We start from the raw sequence: 14048 nt of genomic DNA on the forward strand, positions 1-14048 counted from the left end.
TTTGCATACATCGGAAAAAATATGCGTGCATGATCAAATTTCAACTGCAATGTTCATCAATATCCACTGGATACAGAACTATCTCTCCAGAATCTTTTCCCTTTCTTTTAGAAATCTTTTTTGTGCAGAATTGCATCGAAGGAATTACACGTTTTGTGACCGCGGTAAAATAATTTTCCGTGGGAAATAAATTCATCGAACACGACAGCGCTGCACGCCCGTTGCACTTTACGTCGCGTCAGAAATAGATTTCAACTGCAAACTATCCTGTGGAACTACGAAAAGACCATGCTTATCAAAAAAAAAATCCTATGCCCCTTTTAATCTCCTCATTTGTTGCTACAATACGAGTAAAGAGGGCTTTCCACCCAGCCCCAGCTTCGCGAGGTTTTGCGAGTCACGTATTTCTAGTAAAATTAAAGATCACTACTGCATCTTACCTTTAAAGCGTCATTTGGACCACATCTCCTTGGAATCCTGAAGCTGAAATCAGGCTGCTCAGAGTTTCCACAGCAATCATTCACACACAACTTTACATTCCTCTACATTCCCACGAATCGAGATCGATAGATAGACATCGATCGACATTATTTTGGTTGAGAAAAGATAACATCGGCCCGAGGGAGGTGACGTCATCGGGTTATCGCAGCCACGATCCGAGATCCGATTATACCGGAAATTGACCTGCATTCACTCTCTTTTGGGCGGACGACGTCGGTGAAATAAAGACTTCGAACGTTTGTTAGGATTCGTTATGGTAGAATACAGAGTTCTTTCTACTTTCGTTTCTGGGCGTCTGAACACTGATCTCAAGGATTTTACGCTTGATTGTGAAAGAAACGTGGAACTATGAAAACAGTCAAGATTTGCTCAGGTAACATCGACCCGCGGGAGGTTAACATCGACCTAAGGGAGGTACGTTTTATAGCACCACGTTTGTGTCGTATGTGTTATACTGGCACAATCGTACACATGGAAAGCTTATTTGCAAGCATTAAAACTTACAGTCTTGCAGGGGCTTTTCTAATCGTTGACCTGAGTGTCATTTCATTTATTACCAACTCATAACATCCACCTACAGGAGCTCGAGGTTAACATCTACCTAAGGGAGGTAGAGTAGCCTACAGTGTACATTTTATAGTTTATGTTTTATAAGGTTTTTGAGGTCGAATTCTTAGTCCTTGTTGCAGGTCTGCAGCAATGCAAAAAATATTAACGACGATGATTCCAAGTGTTGGAAAGCAACCACCGGCCATGACTTTCCCTAACTTGATGACATTGTCTTTAACCAGAGGTGGCCTTTCACAAGTTGACCATGCAACTTTTAATTTTTTTTGTTATCTTGAAGTTTCAATTCGTCCTTTTCTAAATCTGGCAAGTTTCCGTTCCAGCACTAGAAAGTCTGACAATGAACTATTAGATCAACTTGTATCCAACTCATCCCTATTGTTACAAACCTGGCTTTATTCTTCATCTCTCCCTGCTGCAGATAGTAATCTACTTCTTAAACTTTTTGTTAATTTATATTATCGTGTGAGGAAGTGGGCGTACCTGAAGACCTACAAGGAGCAAAGGAAAGTGAAAGAGAAGATGGCACTGTTGAAAACCAGCTCAGCATCTGGCAGTAATTTGCACGGAAAAGACAGCATCAGAAAAGCTCTGATGTCCACAGTTTAAATAATATTTAAACTGTGGACAACATAGCATTTCTGATGCTGTCTTTTATGTGAACATTTACATGGTTCCAATTCAGGCCAGCTGAGTCATTCATGTCGGTTCAGTACATGAGTATGTTTTTGCGTATATTTTTGGACATTTCAATCCACTTTTGTCGTCATTGTCGCTTGTAACTTACTCGGGAGAATAAAGAGGTCGAAAAACCAAGCAAATTACGAAAAGCACGGATGCGCAGCTTAAAGACGAACACGACGAATTAACAACAACAGCGTGAAGGTTTATTGAACAGAAATGCTCAAAGTTCCAGTGACAAAGGTCGCTGAGTTGATAAGGTTACAAGGTCGATGAAAATCGATGAAAGACGATGAAAATTGATGTTAGTCGGTTCGAACTGAAAGGCGATATGAAATAAATAGAAACTGATTTAGCTAAGCTATCTTAGAGATATAAAAGGCTAAAATAAACGCTAATAGTGTCGAAAAGCATAACAATAAAACACAATAGCATTAAAATCAAATAAGCTAACAACGATAATCAAGATGATACGATGATAGAAACTTTGATGTAGATCAATCAATAAATCCTTGTCTCCGTGCTTAGAACTGACGATTAATAGCGAATTGAAAAACTGAATACTATGAACTTAACTAGCACTGAAGGAATAAAACGATCGAAACTAAACTAAGAAACCTAAACCGATAACTAGAAACAAGAAAATAGTAAAAACTCACTTTGGTTTGCACACGCACCAATGCTTGACTTGACTAATAAGCTCTGACTAAGAACTTGACGGTGAGCACGAGTGTAGACTGAATTAAATCCAGATGGATGACTGAGACGTTGACTCGACGAAGTCTACACTAGAACTGAATTACTTAGCTGAAAACGCTAAAACTTATGACTAGCGAAAACGTGCTTGGCAAACCTAGAAAAACATTACGCATTTCCTTTGCGGGCGCTAAAGCAAAGCGCAGGAAACCATAATAGCTATGGCTAACTTTATCTATGAAGGTGCTAATCTCTAAAGAAATACCGAAACACCAATTTAGCGATGGCGGGTAAAAAATACGGAAAAAACATCACGTTTCAAACCAACATCGCTGTCTTCTTCTTCTTGTTCGGATCCGATCTTCATCTACTGCATTGTCTTCTGCGAGTATGACATTGCAACTCCCAGTAAGACAGTGCCCATAGTGATAGACAGCCAATAACGAGACAAGATATGCATTATTGTGGCTGCTAAATTTAAGCAATATATTAAATATGGGTTACTCTTAAGATATTTTGGTGATTATACGTTTTGACCAATATTTAATATTTTGATAATATCAATAATATTATTATTGTTGTTCGATTTTATTGTATTTTTTTATGGTGGTTTTTAAGGTGATCTTGTTGCACACCTAGTTCAAACCTCAAAAAATAAAGGATAATTTTCAAGAAATAACCATAATATCAAAAGAGAATTTATGTTAGTTTCATGGAAGGTCACACCTAGAATTCTAATAGCCCTTTTTTGATAGCGAGGCCTTGAGGATACAAACAATACAAATGAATATACATGTTTATTCAGTTTCCTTTGTTTTTGTCCTCAAGGCCTTGCTACCAAGCTGAATATTTTCAATATATCGAAAAGGGCTATTGAATGGTTACTTTCTATGAAGGCATGTAAACTTAGGAATGTAACAGTTTTCTCAAGCTTGGTTGCTGATATTTATAACAAGAATGAGGAATTTTTGCAATAACAAGAAACATATTTTTGATGACAATAAACAACTTTTATTGAACTTTAGTAGTTGTTGATTTGTTTTAATACAAATTACATGTACTGTGGAACTCCCAATTAATGTATAGGTATCATATGGCAGGGTCCACTGTACTGCTGGCAGATACAATATTAATGAATACTTGTTTATCTACACAGTAGCAGATCCAAGGGGACTGGACCTCAATATCATCCCTGATGGGATATTTTTATGATTCATCATTTGAAAGTGAATGGATGGCATACATGTATAAAAATATAACTAGTAATAATCAGAGATTAGTGAGATGCGTTCGACCATTTGGGAAAAGAAAGTTACATTAACTGCCAGATATTTTTCACATGTTTATTTAAATCGCAAAAAAATGTTATCAATGTATAACCCAGTGTTTATTATATAATGGATATTTGGTGTGCTTGCTTGTCGAATTCTGGACTGTGCTTCCTTGCTGTGTGGACTGTTATCAGGGAAGATCCGTTGTTTACTTTTGAAGTTAGAGTTACTGGCATTTGGAATCTTGCGAAAGCATATCGATATGTTCATTTCCTTCGTTTGTAGCGGGAGTTGAGTTTCACGTTAATCGAGGAAAAGAAGCCAAAAGATTGATGATTATATAATAAATAAATAAATAAATGAATAAATAAACAAATAAATAAATAAATAAATAAATAAATAAATAGCTAAAATATACTAAATGAAAGAAAAAAATCTTACGCCGAAAATATATTTGCTGCGTAAGCAGTACGCTACGCGAGATTATACTTGATTGTCCTTGAATCTTTTGAATGAAAACTTCGAAAAATGCATTTCCTTATTGCGTTCGACGAAGGAGAACGCAAGCCTAATTTCGTTTTTGCGTCCTGTGTCTTTTGAGTTGGTGTGCCTGTGTACGGCTATGCAGAACTTTTCGAGATTGCTGTAAGGACACCCAAATAGCCCCCCCGCTTGAGTTTTGCAGGGGCATGTGTCGGCCGGGAAACTGGTGCGAACTTATGACGACTCTGACCTCGTTTTCGCGCTAGAGCCATCTTTTTAGTCTCGTTTTCGTATAAGAGTCGCCCCCTAGAGCCATCTTTTAATGTTGCTAGCGGGTCGAGTTCCACGTCTTGCGTGCTTGCTGGTGTGCTTGCTTGGGAGTTTGTCCTTTTCTTGGCGTTTGGTGTGCTTGCTTGTCGAATTCTGGACTGTGCTTCCTGGCTGTGTGGACTGTTATCAGATAAGTTGTGTTGTTTACGCTTGAAGTTAGAGTTACTGGCATTTGGAATCTTGCGAAATTATTGCGAAAGCTTATCGATGTTCAGTTCCTTCGTTTCAGCGGGAGTGGAGTTTCACGTTCTTGCATCGCTTTTGGTGTGCTGGCTGGACGGCTGTGCTTCGTTAGGGAAGTTGCGTTGTTTAAGTTAGAAAAAAAATACTTTCGGGTTAAATTTAGATTTATCAACGCCTTCACGAAGTGTGTACGACTGCGAAGACACATGGATAAGTTCAGCGTAGTGTTGTTTACCCGTTTACTACAAGAAACTAACGCTGCCTTGCGCTGACTAAATCAAGAGACAAGTTGCGTAGTTTCAGCAAAATATGTTACATTTACTTTCGGAGATGTGTAGCTCGGCAAATAATTTACTTACCGAGTTATGTAGATCGGCAAATGGCCATGATTTGTGGTCACCAAAGCAAAAAGTTGCCGAGTTGTGTAGCTCGGCAAATGGCCATGATTTGTTTCGAGAAAAGCAACATTCCTAGTGCGAGTGAAACGAATTGGTGAAGTTGCAATGGCAAACACTTTAACGAGTCATTCGATTATAAGGGATTGCAAGCACTCGGTGGTACCCAGTTTTTGTTATTGCAAGGCAACGTTGGTTTCTTGTAGTGAAACGGCCACAGTTCGGTTCCGTTTTACGGGGACCAACTCTGCGAGACAACCGCCAACTTTGTTTGCGTTTTTAATTTTGTTGGAGCGATGGATGTGCGCACGTGTATGCTCCAGCTGGAAAGAGTTCGCTCTTCAAGCGTTTTCTCGCTTCTTTGCCAATTACAAGCGAAAGTATTGTGCGTTTTTTAATCAAGGAAATGCTGTTTTCGAAGGTTTGATTCAAAAGATTAAACCATAATTATGTGCAGCGTACTGGTTTAGCAAGGTTAAAAGCGATCGCGCGTGTTTCAATTCTCGGCTTGTGAATTAACAGCGGCCAAAAAGTCGCAATATTTTAGTTTCGCTTCATTCACTATTAAAACTGGGTTTAGTGAACAAGTTATCCAGTCATCTATCAGTGGAAGACACGGTTACAATCTGAATCAGTTGATAGAAAATGGAGAAAACGTGACATTGCCTTTTGAGATGATCTCAATATTTATGCAAATTTGTAACGCTACGCCGAAGATGTCTCGTGGCGGCTTTCAATGTCTGCTCAAAGGCAATGGCATATGAACGGCCACGTTGAAGTTTCCCCGGTTCCTTGCCGAATTCTACCGTAAATGTTGTACGCTTTAAAATAAGGAAATGCTTTTTTCGAAATTTTCATTCAAAAGATTCAAGTACAATCAAGTATAATCTCGCGTTGCGTACTGCTTACGCAGCAAATATATTTTTATATATTTTTTCTTTCATTTAGTATATTTTAGCTATTTATTTATTTAGTTGTTTATTTATTTATTAAGTTGTTTATTTATTTATTTATTTATTATATAATTATCAATCTTTTGGCTTGTATTCCTCCATTAACGTGAAACTCAACTCTTGCAACAAACAAAGGAAATGAACATATCGTTATGCTTTCGCAAGATTCCAAATGCCAATAACTCTAACTTCAAAAGTAAACAATGCATCTTCCCTGATAACAGTCCACACAGCAAGGAAGCACACTCCAGAATTCGACAAGCAAGCACACCAAACGTGAAGAGAAGGTCAAACCCGACAAGCAAGCGCACCAAATATCCATTATATTATAAACACTGGGTTATACAATGATAACATTTTTTTGCAATTTAAATAAACATGTGAAAAATATCTGGCAGTTAATGTAACTTTCTTTTCCGAAATGGTCGAACGCATCTCACTAATCTCTGATTACTACTAGTTTTAAAACGTACAGCATTTACGGTAGAATTCGGTAAGGAACCGGGGAAACTTCAACGTGGCCGTTCATATGCCTTTGCCTTTGAGCAGACATTGAAAGCCGCCGCGATACATCTTCGGCGTAGCGTTACAAATTTGCATAAATATTATTGAGGTCATCTCAAAAGGCAATGTCACGTTTTCTTCATTTTCTATCAACTGATTCAGATTGTAACCGTGTCTTCCACTGATAGATGACTGGATAACTTGTTCACTAAACCCAGTTTTAACAGTGAAGGAAGCGAAACTTAAATATTGCGACTTTTTCGGCCGCTGTTAATTCACAAGCCGAGAATTGAAACACGCGCGATCGCTTTTAATCTCACTAAACCAGTGCTGCACATAATTATGCTTTAATCTTTTGAATCAAACCTTCGAAAACAGCATTTCCTTGATTAAAAAACGAACAATACTTTCGGTTGTTATCGGCAAATAAGCGAGAAAATGCTTGAAGAGCGAACTCTTTCCAGCTCGAGCATACACTTGCGCACATGCATCGCTCCAACAAAATTAAAAACGCAAACAAAGTTGGCTGTCTCGCAGAGTTGGTCCCCGTAAAACGGAACCGAACTGTGGCCGTTTCACTACAAGAAACCAACGTTGCCTTGTAATAACAAAAACTGGGTACCACCAAGTGCTTGCAATCCCTTATAATCAAATGACTCGATAAAGTGTCCGCCATTGCAACTGCACCAATTCGTTTCACTCGCACTAGGAATGTTGCTTTTCTCGAAACAAATCATGACCATTTGCCAAGATACAAAACTCGGCAACTTTTGCTTTGGTGACCACAAATCATGGCCATTTGCCGATCTCCATAACTCGGTAAGTAAATTATTTGCCGAGCTACACATCTCTGAAAGTAAATGTTATATATTTTGCTGAAACTACGCAACTTGTCTCTTGATTTAGTCAGCGCAAGACAGCGTTGGTTTCTTGTGGTGAAACGGGCAAACAACACTACATCGAACTTATCCATGCGTCTTCGCAGTCGTAAACACTTCGTGAAGGCGTTGATAAATATTAATTTAACCCGCAAGTCCTTTTTTCTAACTTAAACGACGCAACTTCCCTAAGGAAGCACAGCCGTCCAGCCAGCACACCAAAAGCGATGCAAGAACGTGAAACTCCAGACTCCACTCCTGCTGAAACGAAGGAACTGAACATCGATAAGCTTTCGCAAGATTCCAAATGCCAGTATAAACTCTAACTTCAAACGTAAACAACGCAACTTATCTGATAACAGTTCACGCAGCAAGGAAGCCCAGTCCAGAATTCGACAAGCAAGCACACCAAACGCTAAGAAAAGGTCAAACTCGACAAGCAAGCACACCAACAAGCAGGCAAAACGTGAAACTCGACGCCAGCAACATAAAAAGATTGCTCTAGCGCGAAAACGAGGGGGCGACTCTTATACGAAAACGAGACTAAAAAGATGGCTCTAGCGCGAAAACGAGGTCAGATGTCGTCATAAGTTCGCACCAGTTTCCCGGCCGACACATGCCCCTGCAAAACTCAAGCGGGGGGGCCATTTGGGTGTCCTTACAGCAATCTCGAAAAATTCTGCATAGCCGTACACAGGCACACCAACTCGAAAGACACAGGACGCAAAAACGAAATTAGGCTTGCGTTCTCCTTCGTCGAACACAATTATAAAAACTGTTTAATTGATCATTGTAAATATTGCACTTTGCTTCTCAAATTTTAAGTAAAATCTGTTTCATCTGTATCAAGTCAAACACCTTTTGCCTGTTTGCCCTGTGAGTCTTTTAAATTAGAAACATCACATCCATATAGTTGTAAGGGTGCCATCTGGATCTGGATCTACCCCTGCTACACTATAGGTTAAAGATTAGACTATCTATCTTGTGCACTTTGCTAGAGGTAAATTTACATCTAAACTTTCTAAAGCACCTCCACTTCGTTTAATACGCCGAACAGTCTTGATTGCATGGGACTCACTGAAAACTGAACAACTGTAACTCTGGTTAAATTCCTTGCACGTAAATGCACCAAATGCCCCCCTCTTTTGTCGTTCCTTCCCAAAAAATTTCTCAAGGGAATCCTGATTAAATTTTGTTGCCACAACATAACTCACTCCTGGAATATTAAGAGAAAACTTTACAACTTCTACAAAAGAATTAACGCAAATTTGCAAACCCTCCCATGTCTGATCACTAATAAAATATTGCTTACGTTCCACCAATGGAACATCTACCTGACTCATCGCCCACTCTTTCCAGTCTTGAAAATACTTTAAAAAATCATTTTGCAGCCATTCAAGTCTTCTATCTGAAGGTGAGCGATACACACTCTTAAACTCAAATTGAGTATAGATTCTATTAGCATTTAAGCAATCAAAAAAGTCATTCATATTCTTGACAAATTTTTCAGTCTCCTCTGTACCCGCCTTACCTTGCACTGAAAGGGCAAGAGCAACCCTGTTGCTGAATACTTGAGCAGCTAAGTACACCCTCATCCTTAAATAAGGGTTAAGAAAGAGATGGTCAGATGTTAACTTATGAAGTAACCTTAAGCCTGATGCATTTGATGCATTAACATCATTTTCAAATGCATCAATTAATTGCAGCCATGTTATCCACATGTTATTATTTCTCAATTTCTTTGTCTTGTTTCTCCAACAGCTATTTTCCCAGTTGTTTCTTGTAGTTCAAAAGATGAACTGGATCAAATATAAAATACAATGGTCGATCCTCCATAGCAAAATGATTCTTAGTCTTATAAATTACTGTACCTCTTGGTGCATCTGGCGGGCAATGGAATTTGTAAAACAATCGATGGGGGGATGCACCATCACATGTGCTAGTTAATACTTAAAAGTCTCTTTGCTCTAGTTCTTCTACACACTTCCAAAACAAATTAAACAAGGCAAATGACTTTATCGTAGTAGTGGGGAAAAAAGCCACTGGCATCTTCCAACCTGAAAATAAACTAACAACCATGAAAACAAACATATGGGTGGCTTCCTCTGGAGTAATGGAGAACATTTCTTGAGAGGACAAACTTTGCTCTAGGTCATCAATGTTGTTTTGTACTGATCCTAAATTGACAAAACCAATCAACTTTCCCGAATCGTCAAAAACTAGGTCTTTTCTGAGAGAAACTTCGTCATGGATAATTCCCACCCAGACATCATAATCTTTGGGATCAGATCGTGTACTAAAATCTTTTTTCACCAAATCTAAAAAATCTGGATCTAAACCTGAATCAATCTTAAAACAATTACTATAGTCCCTTAAAGTTCTTTGGTCAGGCAGAATTAAAACCCCACTATCCTTAAGAAACATATGCATTTGGTGACTTGGAATGAAGTTCAAAACACCATCTGATGATTAATGGATGCCATCTTCTAGCATGTTTGTCTTGACAACATAACGCCTTCTGCTGTTGCTTAATAAACAGAGATTTGAAGTCTTCAGGTTTGTCAGAATTATGGCTTGACTCTAATTCACTGAACAGTGTACCAACAACATCGCTATCTTCATCCGATAACGTGATCAAATCCTACAAAAATGATGAAAATATGTTATTAGGAAACATGAGTGAAAATGTTTATTCCTGATTCTGTTGAAATCATACTTAAATAAAAGGTCTCTAATCACAAATATCTGAGAATTTAAGCTCACATGATGGCTATCAAATGAAAGCTTGTGAGCTTGAAAATCTCAGATTCTGATTAGAAACCTGTAATCTAAACATGAAGATCATCCGGTAAGAAAACATTATTTTTACAAATGAGTGGAGTAAACTGAAGTAAAATGAAAAGTAACATTTACATCAGAAACCCAGTATGGGTGTCTGGCATATTTTGTCATGCCAGGCACTGGAATACATGCCACTTAAAAAAATGACTGGCAGTAATATCTGAGGTTAGACATTTAGTTGAATCCAATCTTACAATATTTTCTTGTACTTACCTTTTTAAATCTTTCTTCTAACATGTGGATTTTCTTTGAAGAAATTTTCCTCTGCTTTGTGCAGTTTTTTATCCTTTCCTCCTTTTCCTTTTCACTTAAGTACCCCCACTTACAATGACTACTGGCACTTGTTTTGTCTGATGGTGACCTTGACTTTTGATTTGAAAGCATTGTCAACAGAGTTTTCTTATACAACTTGCAGTGTTCGCAGATAATGTTGGAATGCCACAAACCACTACAGTTAACTGGTTTGATGGAGTCATTTAATAACCTGGCCTTGGTATTGCCTCGTTGATCTGTAAATAAACCATTTCTTCCACCAGAAATTGCAAGTGCTCTCAACCTTGCATCACAAATGCCAGGGCAAACTGTGCTTCTATCCACAAAGTCCAGCAAGTGTAGAAAACTTTCTAAAGTTGTCAATTCTTCTGGTATGTCTGCCATAGACTCATTCACATTGATGTTGGATGCTATAACTCTCCATGTAAAATCAATGTTCACAATCACAGTTTTCTCTGGAGCAGTAGTGTTGGAAGTAAAGGTGCATAGCATAAGGAATAGTTCTGAATGTTTGATTTGGTTCCAGTTGTTTTGAAGGACATTATCACCTGATAGAATCTTGAAGACATGAGAGAAGTTGTTGATTGACGGCTGATGTAGGATGGCCGATGGGACATTACGGAGGGAAAACTGATACGCATAGGGGAGACCACAGGGAGGTCTGTTGAAATTTCTTGCTCTTGAGGAGAGTGGGATGGATGGTATTTTCTGTGCGAGTACTTTCTAACCCTTCCAAGTCTGCACTTACCCATCTCAGCCTAAGAGATTAAAATTAAACACAACATTTTATCGCTGTTCCTGTCATGAACTTAATGAGCTGCACTTCATTATGTCTAATTTACATATTTCACTCGTGTCACTATGCTCCATATCACCATTTGATGCCAAACGATTTTATACTTATACTTAATTAAAAATTGATTTCAAGAGCCAAGTAAATAAAATTGATGAATACGTCCCGCGGAGTAACTAGGGAATACCCCGCCACTCCATTATTGTGTAGTCCCCGGGGATCTCACACAAAGAACGAGGTATAGTCATACAGTGATGTGTGATGATTAGTTTTGGAGTGGCGGGGTATTCCCTAGTTAAGCCGTGAAGCATGTTCGCTTTGAATTTAAAGTTTCAAACTGAAATATTTTACTCGGGTTACTGTGCTCAAGCCACAATTTGATCCTTAAACGATAAAGTAAAAGTGGAATTTTAGCCCTCGTTGACAACAAAATGAGAAATAAATGCGTCCCAAAACAACCAGCATATATGCAAAATTTAGCTTCAAAAAGACACTTTTTTGGGACGCGATTTTCTTAAAAACAAGAGAAAATGTTACAAAAGAACATCGACATGTGCTTACCTCGAAATCTCACGTGTGGTTAAGCCAGGTTGACATCGACATAAAACAAAAGAGAAACGAGAAAAATTATAAAAAAACTCAGAAAAACATATATACACGGACAAAAAGCAAAAAAAAGGAAAACAAACCCATAGCTTGCGCTATCATTCGCCATTCTTCACGTCATAAATTTCCACTGTGATTGAACCAGCGCCGCCATTTTGAAATACAGTATTAGCCAATCGCTATAGCTAAAATGCCCCACGTGACAAGAAGTGTCCTATCCAGTCTTTCTAGGATCCATGGTAACTACTTGGTGTAGCCACTCATATAGTGGTTCGGGCAGCTACACTTACATAAACTACTTTATGTAGGGTCTCATATAGTGGTACGTGTAAGGGTTACACTTATATACATAAACATCCTGAGCAGTATAGCCATCCTTTGCAGTACTTAGACCTCCTTAGATGTACTTAGACCTCCTTAGCCGTAATTAGACATCCTTTGCAGTACTTAGACCTCCTTAGATGTACTTAGACATCCTTAGCCGTAATTAGACATCCTTTGCAGTACTTAGACCTCCTTAGATGTACTTAGACATCCTTAGCCGTAATTAGACATCCTTTGCAGTACTTAGACCTCCTTAGATGTACTTAGACATCCTTAGCCGTAATTAGACATCCTTTGCAGTACTTAGACCTCCTTAGATGTACTTAGACATCCTTAGCCGTAGTTAGACATCCTTTGCAGTACTTAGACCTCCTTAGATGTACTTAGACATCCTTAGCCGTAATTAGACATCCTTTGCCGTACTAAGACATCCTTAGATGTACTTAGACATCCTTAGCCGTAATTAGACATCATTTGCAGTACTTATACATCCTTAGATGTACTTAGACATCCCTAGCCGTACTTAGACATCCTTAGATGTACTTAGACATCCTTAGCCGTAATTAGACATCCTTTGCCGTACTTAGACATCCTTAGATATACTTAGACATCCTTAGCCATAATTAGACATCCAGTTTGCCGTACTTAGAGATCCTCCGACGTACTTAGGCATCCTTAGCCGTAATTAGACATCCCTAGCCGTAGTTAGACATCCTTAGCCGTAGTTAGGCATCCTTATACATCCCTAGCCGTACTTAGACATCCTTAGCCGTACTTAGACATCCTTAGCCGTACTTAGAGATCCTCCGACGTACTTAGACATCCTTAGCCGTAATTAGACATCCCTAGCCGTAAGTAGACATCCTTAGCCGTACTTATACATCCTTAGCCGTAATCAGACATCCCTAGCCGTACTTAGACATCCTTAGCCGTACTTAGACATCCTTATCTGTACTTATACATCCCGGCTTGGCCGTACTTAGACATCCTTAGGCGTACTTAGACATCCTAAGACGTACTTAGACATCCTTAAACATCCTTAGCCATACTTAGTTTTACTCAGCCATCCTTAGACATCCTTAACTGCACTTAGACATCCTTAGATGTAATTAGACATCCTTAGCTGCACTTAGACATCCTTCGACGTACTTAGACATCCTTAGCCGTAATAAGACATCCCTAGCCCTACTTAGACATCCTTAGCCATACTTATACATCATTAGCTGTACTTAGACATCCTTAGGCGTACTTAGACATCCTAAGACGTACTTAGACATCCTTAGCCGTAATAAGACATCCCTAGCCCTACTTAGACATCCTTAGCCATACTTATACATCATTAGCTGTACTTAGACATCCTTAGGCGTACTTAGACATCCTAAGACGTACTTAGACATCCTTAAACATCCTTATCCATACTTAGCTGTACTCAGCCATCCTTAAACTTACTTATACATCCTTAACCATCCTTAGCCATGCTTAGCTTTACTCAGCCATCCTTAGACATCCTTAACTGCACTTAGACAGCCTTAGATGTACTTAGACATCCTTATGCGTACTTAGACATCCTTAGCCGTACTTCAGTTAGACATCCTTGTATGTCAGTACTTAGACATCCTTAGATGTACTTAGACATCCCAGTTAACCGTACTTAGACATCCTTAGGCGTACCTAGGCATCCTTATCCGTAGTTAGACATCCTTAGCCGTAATTAAATATCCTTAGATGTACTTAGACATGCTGTGCTGCACTTAGACATCCTTAGATGT

At 38.8% G+C, this 14048-nt stretch overlaps 1 protein-coding gene across 1 annotated transcript; it reads right to left on the minus strand.

The window, feature by feature from the left end:
* Positions 1-8207: 8207 nt before the first annotated feature.
* LOC146463069 (uncharacterized) lies at positions 8208-12190 on the minus strand. The gene is made up of 3 exons (XM_085084896.1): positions 11911-12190; positions 10497-11314; positions 8208-10083 (listed from the first exon to the last, which is right to left on the minus strand). The coding sequence occupies exons 2-3, from the start codon at positions 11046-11048 to the stop codon at positions 9856-9858; spliced, it is 780 nt and encodes a 259-aa protein (XP_084941022.1). The 5' UTR covers positions 11049-11314; positions 11911-12190; the 3' UTR covers positions 8208-9855.
* Positions 12191-14048: the final 1858 nt, after the last annotated feature.

This window comes from Pavona decussata, unplaced genomic scaffold, assembly GCF_977016875.1.
Source record: "Pavona decussata unplaced genomic scaffold, jaPavDecu1.1 SCAFFOLD_181, whole genome shotgun sequence".
In the NCBI taxonomy this organism is placed as follows: domain Eukaryota; kingdom Metazoa; phylum Cnidaria; class Anthozoa; order Scleractinia; family Agariciidae; genus Pavona; species Pavona decussata.